General features: G+C 41.8%; 1 protein-coding gene across 3 annotated transcripts; it reads left to right on the forward strand.

Moving 5' to 3' along the window:
* The first annotated feature begins 429 nt into the window (after nt 1-429).
* On the forward strand, nt 430-9,631 carry casp3a (caspase 3, apoptosis-related cysteine peptidase a). Of its 3 annotated transcripts, XR_013963833.1 has the most exons (7): nt 430-601; nt 2,950-3,092; nt 4,991-5,119; nt 5,371-5,546; nt 5,692-5,803; nt 7,554-8,082; nt 8,127-9,631. XR_013963833.1 is itself a non-coding variant. In XM_080759888.1 (6 exons), exons 1-6 carry the CDS (start codon nt 540-542, stop codon nt 7,781-7,783), a joined length of 852 nt encoding a protein of 283 aa, XP_080616014.1. In that variant the 5' UTR covers nt 430-539; the 3' UTR covers nt 7,784-9,631. The 3 variants fall into 3 exon arrangements, 2 of the variants coding, with proteins under 2 accessions (XP_080616014.1, XP_080616015.1); XM_080759888.1 differs by having other exon boundaries at nt 7,554-9,631; XM_080759889.1 differs by lacking the exons at nt 7,554-8,082; nt 8,127-9,631 and adding an exon at nt 6,504-6,820.
* Nucleotides 9,632-11,757: the final 2,126 nt, after the last annotated feature.

The following is an 11,757-nucleotide window of genomic DNA, read 5'->3' on the forward strand; positions in this document are numbered from 1 at the left end:
ACTTTATTGACGACGTTTTGAGCCAATCTGGTCAGTTTTGACCAGATGAAGAGCCTTGGCTGTGAATAAAGTAACATGATGTTGGAGCAGCAGATGAGTGTGCAGCTTTCTTTTCCCCAATGGACAAGGCATATAGGGTTTCTTTGGTCTCTTTATAGCAGACCTTGTCTCTTATACATTCCTGTGCTTTTTTCTGCAAACTGTTAATAAAGTACTCAATCAGAAAGTGTACAAATGGAACCGAATTGACGGTTCCACTTGTACACTCGGACAGACATCAGGGAGAACAACCACTGCACCAAAATGACACTCTATTATTGGGTTGAAAACAAGCGCTCCTTCTTGCCTGGGCCTTGGTGGTGACGTCATCACGTGTTTACTCTTGTGTGTATCACGTGTACGGATAACGGATAACGGATGCGAGCGACGCAGACACGACAGACAACAAAAGAGTTACCAGAGGAACACAGTGTGCGAATAGCTCTAATTAAAATAATATAATTATTTAACGCAATCGTTTTATTTTGCTTAATACAATCATGTCAAACGGCTGCAGAACTGGAGAAGACCACACAGATGCGAGGCGAGGGGATGGACAAGAGTGAGTTCATGATCTTTGTTATGTCAAGGCTACACCTAGCCCCTCTCGGAACCCTCCGAAAGCTTTTATGATTGGACCTAGCTTTGCAAAGTCATAAAAGTGTCAGAAACTTTACTACATTTGGGTTCTGCTTGTGGGGCTAGGCTACACCTATGGTAGCCCTGAAACATGACTGTCATGATGATTACTTCACGCTCGTGAAGTACGAGCGTCATGAACCATGAATACACCTATGGAGTCTGGAACGATTAATACTTGGCGCTGAAAATAGCAGATCTTCAAGCTCACAAACGCGAGTCACGCGATGTTTTGTGAGCGTGTACATCTGTTAACTAAACATTAACGCCTGCGGGACCAAGATAAGGTCCGCGTCCTCTTGCATTCGCAGTGTAACATATGTTACACTAAATATTGCTCTCCCCGGACAGATTTTCAATGAAGATTTGTTTGTTTTTAACCCAATGGGTATTACAGCCATGTAACATATGCAGGACCAAATTAGCCATTGGGCCAATGAGGCCGTGGCCAAGGGGCCCTTGGCTCCCAGGGGCCCTTCAGCGAAAATGTAATGGGTTTGAGGCCCTGAAAAAGCTCCATTGGCCATTGATTTTGTTACATTTTTACATCCCTGAACGTATATGTGTATGTAAATTGAAAGTACTGTGGTCAGCTGGCTTTTTTATGCGTATGCTCGGAGGTATATATATAGTATACTAGATGTTGATGGTGACGTAATTAAGATATGTATAAATGGCTTTTGATGGTGACGTAATAAAGATGAATACCGGACTTCTCGCCTCGGCGAGTGGACTTCACCTTTGGCGAGTGACCTTCCCCTTTTGCCGAGAAGTCTTTACTTTCCGAGGCGAGTCGCCAAGACCAATCGCCCCAGAAAGTGAAGCCTTCTCGGCAAAAGGGGAAGACCACTCGACTTACCACCACTTACCACTCGAATTTACTCGACTGCTTCGGATGTAAATTAATTCTGGACTTTCTGAGCATGCTCATTTAGTCATTTCCATTGCGCTCCAATTCCAAGGCGCTCATATCCAAGGCGCACCGAGGAGTTTGCACACAAAGTGCGTTATTTCTTGCATTTTGCAGCTCCGAAATCCCCCCCAAAAAACGTGGAGCAGGCTGCAGTATGCAGTGATGATTGATGACCCCCCTGGTCTGTGAGTGTTCAAAGATACATCCCGAGTTGATCATGATCACTTTCAAATTATATAGTGCATCGGGGACTCACAGAAAGACAGTGGAGAGAGCAATGCCATCAGCCCGCGCACGCACACACACACACACACACACACACACACACGCAGTCCCAAGAATACGCTATTATGTGGGGCACATTGTCAGCCTGTAGATCAGCTCTACACAATGTATGCCTACCTATACGTGCATTGTGCAAAGACGAAGCACAAATAAATCCAATAGCCTTGTGAGGCGCGCAGCGAAAAGTTGATAAATGCGATGTTTTACTGCTTCGTGTGTGACTGTGTGTGTGTGTGTGTGTGTGTGTGTGTGTGTGTGTGTGAAGAAGCCTTTCTAACCAACGTGTGTTAGGTACCTTTTTACGGCCTAAATGCATGGCTTGAATCAGCCGTGCACTGATGTGAAAGAGTCAAAACCTTACCAACAAAGTCAGGGGAAAAAATACCTTAGACGTGTGTCGTGTGTTATGATCCTTCCACTTTTAAGAAGATCACACCAGGATTTGTACTACACTATGTCTTCACATTCAATATTTGAGCTGTTCTTCTAACAACAATGTCATGGATTGATCAAATTATATAAACGACGGATTTCACCCGCATGGATGTCATGGATTGATCAAATCATATAAAAGACGGATTTAGCACAGTAGCTAGCAAAGGCTGCAGTTGCTGAAAGTGAAGAAAACACTCGTCAAAAGGGGAAGTCCACTCGCCAAAAGGTGAAGACATTTCGCCCCGGGCCCAGTGGTCTTCCCCTTTTGGCGAGAAGACTTCCCCTTTTGGCGAGTCGCCTAGACCAATTGCCCAGACTGCTCGCCAAGGGCGAGAGGTCTTGCTACCATAAAGATAGGTTTAATACATACATGTATACACATAGACATATATACAGACATTACGTTTAATTCACCCGACATTGAATGAAACATATCCTAATTACGTCACCATCGACAGCCAGTTATAACCCGACATTGAAACATATCTTAATTACGTCACCATCAACATCTAGTATATGTACCTCTGAGCATACGCGTAAAAAAGTCACCACGACCACAATACTTGTGCGCTCTGCTTGCGCAAGTAATTACTGTTGATCTCTTCATTAAGGCATGGTTATGATGTATTTTTCTTCAGATCAACAGGGCCTGCTTCTTCTAACCCTGCAGCAGTGGAAGTGGATTCCAAGCCCCAGTCTCACAGCTTCAGATATAGCCTCAAATACCCCAGCATTGGCCAGTGTGTCATCATCAACAATAAGAACTTTGATAGGAGAACAGGTAACTACTGTTTTAGCTAGCTAGATCATCTTTGCTGAGTTTAAGTCGGTGGATGTCTTTACGATCAGCTTCTGCAAGTGGGACCTACGTTTTGGATTCATCATGAAGCCAGTATAGTATAGTATAGTATAGTATAGTAGCCTGCATTTTTAACTAAATAAAATTTGTACTATTAAATATGCTTGGAGGGCGCTGGCCTGGCTATACATGTTAGGAACAGTTCCATTTATACTACTTTGCTGCAACACAAATGTATGCAAAGTTCGGCCAGTCATCATTTCAGCCGACAGGTCGGGTTAGTTAGCCAATCAGGGACTTAAGGTGGTTGCACACTGGACGTGTTATTCGGAAAACCGATGGAGAAACTCCGCTAAAAATCCGAAAACCGCGCTCTGTGTGCAGGCCAGGGACCTTGACACTGGCTTAGCAGCACAAGCATGATGTGCCACTCTGTTGAAGGCGATGGTTTGAGTTTGCCAATCAGCCGATGAATGACATCTCCAGAACACACAGATAATTTCAGAATTTCGTTGAACACACGGATCAACTGAATTTTGTTGTTTGTGCAAGCAATGGAAATACAGATCTATCTATCTATCTATCTATCTATCTATCTATCTATCTATCTATCTATCTATCTATCTATCTATCTATCTATCTATCTATCTATCTATCTATCTATTTATTTACACATCTCTCTCAGGCCTCACAGGTATCCATGATTTTGTGGTTATCGGATACTGTTGTTCTGTTCGAATTGCCATTAGGCTCTGCACACCTGTTATATGAGACCGAACGCTATCAGGGACACGTTTTGTGTGACACATACACACCCACGGATTCCGTAAATTATAGTATAATAATAGATTCTAGATACATTTTAAATCATATGATCTTATAACCTATCTTTGGTTCCTGACCCGTCAGCCAAGGAACACTACTTTTTACGACTGAGCTAAGAGCTCAGATTTTCCAAACTAAATTGTTGCAGCCATAGAGTACCGAAGTCCTGACGGCACTCGTTCATCCCCTGGGTCGCAGAAGTTTTTCGTGTCTCAGCGATATTATCGGGGATATGGTTCTCAATTGTGTGTCAGTCACTCATATTTCTACCTTCTAGCGAAAATGTAACTAACCGCCGGGATCACTTGTTTATATTTGGAACACACGTAGGATGTGTAAATTATGTCGGGCTTCAGTGCTCTATTCCAACGACAGTGTGATTATTAGAAGTACAGTATGTTTTAAGCTGACTTTATCTTTCAGTGTCTTAGGTTGGCTATAACAGCCATTGTATTGCAAAGACAATTGGTTGCTTGTATTTATCCTGTCTATGACTGATGTTTCTGTGTGGGACCATAGTTCTGTTGTTATACCTAATAGCTTATGCAATACACTACAATATTAAATGGAGCTTATAATAGAAGAAAACACAATGCTAGTAGTCTGAATGTTATGTGGTCTAGTACAGTGGTCTGCCTTGTTTCTTATGTGGCGATGCACCGGAACATCTTGCAATACACATTTTGAGAACTAACAGTCTAGTTAGTGTTCTTCTTTTTAGACTTTATTTATCCAGGCTAGAGCCACACACTCTTAACAGCTGGGAGCTGCTCAGTACAACCACAGTGGTCTTATATTGGTGGCCACTAAACAGCTTGGGTGATGATAAGTGGCCTGCTCAAGGGCCTGTAAACAAAAGTCAAAACACAGTAAATAATATTTTAGTGTAATAGTTATATAATAATATTCTGATTGTTAACACACATAAGTCCAAGGATGAATACCAGCCTCGCATAGTTTGTCACAAGACAGCTCCTTAGTACACATAAGGCTGATTAAACTGATTCCACATGTCCCAAGAAACAAACCAGTGTTCCCCCTGTCATTGTCAAAAGGTATGAATCAACGGAATGGGACGGATGTGGATGCAGCCAACGTCATGAAAGTGTTTGGTAAACTGGGTTATAGTGTGAAGGTTCACACTGACCAGTCTGTTGACCAGATCAAACACGTTTTGACTACCTGTAAGTACAAATAAAATGGTTATATGTCTTGTAGATGTCTATAGTGCCTACTGACGCCACGTTCTAAACTTGACTCTGAAGTTACTTTTGTGGACTAGGGGATCAAATTGAAATCTCTCCTTTTTGTTGTCTCTTTGCCAACATGGCATTGATAACCACTCTTTGTTTCTCGTCCATTTATACTTAGCAAAAAATGCTGTCAAAGATTAAAACTATTCTAATAGAGAAAACAAATGTTCTCTCCTGGTCAGTTTCCAGAGCAGACCACAGTGGTTCAGCATCGTTTGTGTGCGTTATGCTAAGTCATGGAGACGAAGGTGTGCTCTATGGCACCGACGGGCCAGTAGACCTGAGGAGCCTCACGTCACTGTTCAGAGGAGACCGCTGCAAATCGCTGGTGGGGAAGCCCAAAATGTTCTTCATCCAGGTAATGCAAACCTTTATGTTTCCTTTTCCTTATTGTCATTATTATCATTATCTTCTTCATAGCAGTGATACCACCAATGCAAAGAGATATTTTTGGACTTTACCTAATATTACGTATATGATGATTTGTGTGTTTGTGCGTATAGGCTTGCCGTGGCACAGAGCTAGACCCAGGTATTGAGACAGATAGTGGACCAGATGACATGACGAAGATCCCAGTGGAAGCAGACTTCCTCTACGGCTACTCCACAGTCCCAGGTTTGGACTTGTTCTCTTTTAGGCTTGGGTGGTATTAATCGTAAAGGTCTTTTACACAATGGGAGTGTGATGAATAAACAAGCATTTCCATGTCAAGCATTTTGCATCAAACTATTCATATAGTGTTTACTATTAAACACAGTGAAACATCAACCTTGTTTAAAAGGTTGGTGGGGGGATGCTCCCGGATGTATGGTTCTTAATCTTAATTCAGTAACCTGATGTCCATGAACAGTATCCATGTCACCGCCGCGATTAAATAGTAATGTGGTGCAAATGGTTTTACTAGAACTGCACAGTAAAATCATCAGTGTTCATTTTAGCAGTTGAAACTCTTGAGAGTGCAGAAATGTGAAAATGTGTGAAATTCTTGGATTATATATTCATGCACAGCAAACGTTTTAACTCATAACGTTGCTTCTGGGGAGTCCCAACATATTTTCAGATGGGGGGGGGGGGGTAACCAATTACATATAACTTCTGGGGTCCTTGACATGAAATCCTTCAATAAACAAATAATAACCACAGTTGTTCAATCATGCTACTTTCAGTTGAGAAATATTGCCAAAATTAAATCATTCCTGTCAGCCCCTGACCTTGAAAAAGTAATTCACGTCCTAATTTCATCACGCCTCGACTACTGCAACTCCATCTACTCCGGCCTTAACAAAAAGCAATTTCCCGTCTACAACTCATACAGAACTCTGCCGCCCGACTACTTACAAACACGAGAAAACGGGACCATATCACACCCATACTAGCTGGCCTTCACTGGTTGCCTGTGGGCTCCAGGTGCGATTTTAAAATACTTCTTACTTATAAAGCCTTAAACGGAATGACCCCTACCTACAAACCTGAACGCACCCTTAGATCGGCAGATAAGGCCCTCCTTGATGTCCCTATGACTAACTTAGTTACACGTGGTGATCGGGCATTTTCCGCCCGGGCTCCTAGGTTGTGGAATGCACTGCCGACACAGCTAAGGCTAGCACCCTCCATGCCTGTATTTAAATCTCAATTAAAGACCTATCTCTACACCAAATGTTACTTGACTGTACAATGTACATATTTAAATATTGTTTAAATATACTGTATTTCTACTGTATTTGCTTTTTGTTTTTTGACTTTATGTGTTCATTGATGTTTTTTGTTTAGTTTTTACCCTGCTTTGTGCAGCACTTTGGAACATTGTTTTAAAAAGGTGCTATAAAAACATTAATAGTTTGAGAACCACTGATATAAAAACAGAGGTTTTTCAGAAAACTGAGGATTTAGAAGACATTTGTAGAATCTGGTCTCAGTCCTAAATGGGTTAAATTAAAAGCACGATTTTACTGTGTGAAGTCTCTATACAAGACTTGGTGATGTGAAGTTGAGCCCAGACAGTTATTTAGCTGGAATGGATGGCACCTACAATGCACAGCAGAATGTTGAGGGAGAGACTGAGCATGGGTTGTGGCAGGATCAGCACCATGGACAGTGGCCGTAACTATAGGTATTGTAACTTATTGCATTGTTATTGTACGCCGTGTACGGTCACATATTTGTTTTGCGTAATTGGATGGATATGAATGGATGTTGTTGGATGTTGTCCTGCATTTTCAGTGTCTTATGTTATTTATACATAAAATCTTTTCATTGCCCCTTTTTAAAGAGCTGTTGTCTGTCTGCATGGCAGGAATTTTCTATTTGACCAATAAAGAATGGTCCAGTCAATCAATGTCATCTTGTCCCATATCTGTCTCTCCAGGCTACTACTCCTGGAGGAACACAATGACTGGGTCTTGGTTCATCCAGTCGCTCTGTGAGATGATCAGCAAATATGGCGATGAGTTGGAGCTCCTGCACATCTTGACACGGGTCAACCACAAGGTGGCAGTGGAGTACGAGTCAGCCTCCAACGCGCCAGGATTTGACGCCAAGAAGCAGATACCATGTATTGTGTCGATGTTGACCAAAGAGATGTACTTCACCCCTTGATGCCACCTCCTCCAAAAGAAGACGCAAGCCTCCCTCATCAAGGTTCAGGCTTTAGGTTTGTGTTGGGGTTTTTGTGGTATTTGTTGTTTTGGAATAACTTTAGTTTACATTTGTAACGGAAACTTTAAGCAAAAACGTTCACTGTGGTATGTGTTGTGGTGGTAAAACTGATTCCATGTGTTTATTACCACTAAACACAGTTTCACAATTCAGGTAACTCCACATGACTGGGGGAAGGCTAGTCCAAGTTATTGGAACGGGTGAACTCAGACCATGATACGGAATGTCTAAACTGTTCGGTTATTGCTCTGACAAGTGCACTATAACTATCAAGCTCAAGTAGCGAAACGCAAAACCATCCTCATGGATGTCATGGTGCTACAGTACAGAGGGGAGCTGAGTACATTTTAGTGCAGAAGATGTCCCACAATTGTCTGATTTCATCCTGTAGGTGTAGGACATGGCTATACCATAAAATGTCCTACCTGCCGCCCCAATTTCAGCAGTTGTTCAGGGTAATATACTGTTACAAATACAAAGCATGCGCGTGTGTGTGTGTGTGTGTGTGTGTGTGTGTGTGTGTGTGATAAAACCCACAATCGATATATTTGACATAGCTTGGTAAAAAAAAAGAATTGCACTGCACTATCCCGTTCTTTTTACACTCTTAGTCTCGGTATGCTGTGTTATTGTCAACAATTACTTGAAAACTAAAGTTGACTTTATATGTACTTTTATATGTGGTGATCAGTGTGATGATGCTCCTCAAATAATCCCTGAATTCAGCTGAAATTCAGAATTGGTAACTACGGCAATAATCATGTTTTCTAACTATTGGCCAGTTGGTGGATTATGTTCACAGTTGTTTGTTTTAAAAACAAAATCAGTTAAGGTGTATAACCGCAGTCCTTTAAACATAGTACTGTCTAATAATGAATCAATCTGTGCCTGCCCACCCCCGTGCCTCTATTTTAAGGTCTTTAAAGGGACACTTCACCCTTTATGCAAAAAAATATATGTTAATGACGTTTAGAAGCTTTAGATCACTTTCCTGGGGGTCTTTATGTGTGTAATATGTGGTTTTAGATATTTTAGATTGTAGCAGTGAGCCTGTTGTCTCTGATGTCATGGACACTGGTCTCACTACCTTCCTGGACTACAATTCCCATAATTCTTTGGTGCACTGCTCCTCCTTGTGGATAGGGGGGAGAGCTGTCTTAAGCCCGACACACACCGGCTGCGTCCCCCGCGCGGCGCCGCGCGGCGCGCACAGCCGCCTCCATTATTTTCAATGAACCTAACGCACACCGGCTCCGTCCGCGCCGCGCCACCCGGCGCGCCGATAGAACACAGTTCTATTTTCCAGGCGGCGCCGCGTGGCGCCGCGCAGCAACGCGCCGCACACGGTCGCAGACGGTGTGTGGTGGGCTTTACTGAGACAACATGTAGTCCAGGAAGGAAGTGAACCCAGTGTCCATGACATCAGAGACAACAGGCTCACTGCTACAATCTAAAATATCTAAAACCACATATTACACACATAAAGACCCCCCAGGAAAGTGTTCTAAAGCTCCTAAACGTCATTAACATATATTTTTTTGCAAAAAGGGTGAAGTGTCCCTTTAAGTCAAAGCGGGTTCTGACTTGAGCCACTACAGTCGATTGGATTCAACTGTGACATGCACAGATATCTATTTTACTTTGTGATGTGTATGAGGAAAGATCATTGCAATGCTGTAATATTTGTTGCATTTTTTTATCAGTTATTCATACATGAATAGCAGATTTTCATTTTACAGTTTCTATTTGTTCACTGGTCAATAAACTGGTGCTCTTTGATCATAAAAACGTACAGTTGGTTTGTATTTAATGAAATCTTGACTACTTTTACAGTGTGAGTCATGCCCTTTATTTATCAGCAGCAAAGTTGTGCATTCATTAGCGAAGTTGTGTTGCCTCATATGGCACGCTGTCTCTGGAGAGAGTCATGTTTTGAACTGCTTCACCTCCACTGTTTGGTCAAACACAATCCATCCCAATACATTACAATAGAAACGCAGACCAGGTGCCAGTGTTTCTATTGTAAAAAAGGCCTACAGGAGGCCTACAGTGGCTAACTGTAAGAAGTTCAATCACCAAGGTTATCTTATGTCAACTTCCGCTCTAAAAAAGACGTAAAATTACATCTTGGCACAGGGGTTTATAGTGCTTAAAACGTAAACTGACGTTCCTGGCTTGGATTGGGTTAAGTGACCTTTTGTCTCTTCCATCATACAAAGAGAAAAAGGTGCTAATAACTGACTGTGAATATGGTAAATGTTGCTGTCTTTTTGTAGCCATGTCAATGTCATACATTTTTAATTATTCAATGTCTAGTATCTTTACTATCAGCTGTGTACACTGTATGGCACAGAACTTTGTTTCTGAGGCAATTCAGAATAAATTGAGACCACTTTTCATTCATTTTTCAACTGTTAATAGCCATAGCCATATAGCCATGAGATGACAATGATGAAAGTACATTATAATAAACCAGCATTTAAACCATACATTTAGATTTTTGTTTTGTTTGATTGTCCTGCACTGCACTATTACAGTGACCCTCCCTCATGGCCTTATAGGACACTGTTGAGTATATGTATTATACATTCAGTATCATGAGATTCAATATACAATCAGTTCACTACATTTCCAGTAATTCACAATATACAATAGATTATAATAATTATTCATGCTTTTTATTCTATAAATCTAGCCAAAACAAAAGATACCTATAATAAATGATTGATTACAATATACAAAATCATGTGGTAGCCTATACTGTAAGTCAGGCTAAAAGGATAACACAAAGAACTCTTGGGGATATGTTTCCAATGTGGTCTTTCCTAAATTATAGGAGCCCCAATTTAATAGTTCCAATTTAGTCATGTTTTGTTTAATCATTTCCGATTTCACTCCTTTATCATATAATGTGAGTTCTCTCCTTATGAACTCCTGTGGCCTCAGACACACAAACAAGTAAAATGGTCATAGAGTCATAGCCGTTTTCTCACTAAAAACGCCGGGACAACGCTCCACACGTCCCAAACTCTTCTCCCTTCTGGCTCCAAAACTGTGGAATGCACTTCCCATTGCAGTCAGAACTGCAGCATCACTCCCAATCTTCCGCCGTAGTTTGAAAACACACCTTTTCAGACTCCATCATGGGGGGGGGGGGGGGGGGGGTGTGGGTCCCTGTGTCCGAGCACGAAAATAGCGTTATATCCTTTGTTCACCACCAAGTTTCACTGTTGCACAGCCTAACACAGAGACACACACAGGCCAGGGGGGAGGGCTTGTACAGTACAGTACAGTACAGTACAGTACAGTACAGTACAGTACAGCACCACTCACTGGTCTGATTTTCTTTTAGTGTGACTACTCATGCTAGAGCCCTGAACAATGTTTGCGCCAAGTTTGGTGCAGATGGGAGCAATGGTGCACCTCAACAACCCAGGGGGCCCTTTGCTGCATGTGACACAGTGAGCTGGGTTGGACAATGTGGCCCGTCCCTTCCATGCTTATTCTCATGCCCTGAAAGGTTTGTGCCAAGTTTGGTGCAGATCGGAGCAATGGTGCACCTCAACAACATGGTGTGGCCCCTGCATGGGGGCCCATGAAACACACTGGCAGGCTGGCAGCAATTGATTTCATAACTTTTTTGCATTATTGCATTATTTTTACGTAAATATGTCTAAATATATATTGTATTTTCCTTTTTAGTCAAGTACCACTGACTGCAGGCTCCCATTCAAAACTGTTAAATGATTATATGTTGATTCATTATTCAGCTGAATGATATTCCCTCATAAAATGTCATAAAAAGATTTAGGACGCGTATTTAATTATTTTACAGAAAGGGAAACACAATTATCCCATTACCATATTAAAATGTTAATACTGAAAGGGAAAATATTAGGCTACATGTTGAGCGA

This window comes from Protomyctophum bolini, assembly GCF_963924005.1.
Source record: "Protomyctophum bolini genome assembly, chromosome: 3".
NCBI classification, from domain to species: domain Eukaryota; kingdom Metazoa; phylum Chordata; class Actinopteri; order Myctophiformes; family Myctophidae; genus Protomyctophum; species Protomyctophum bolini.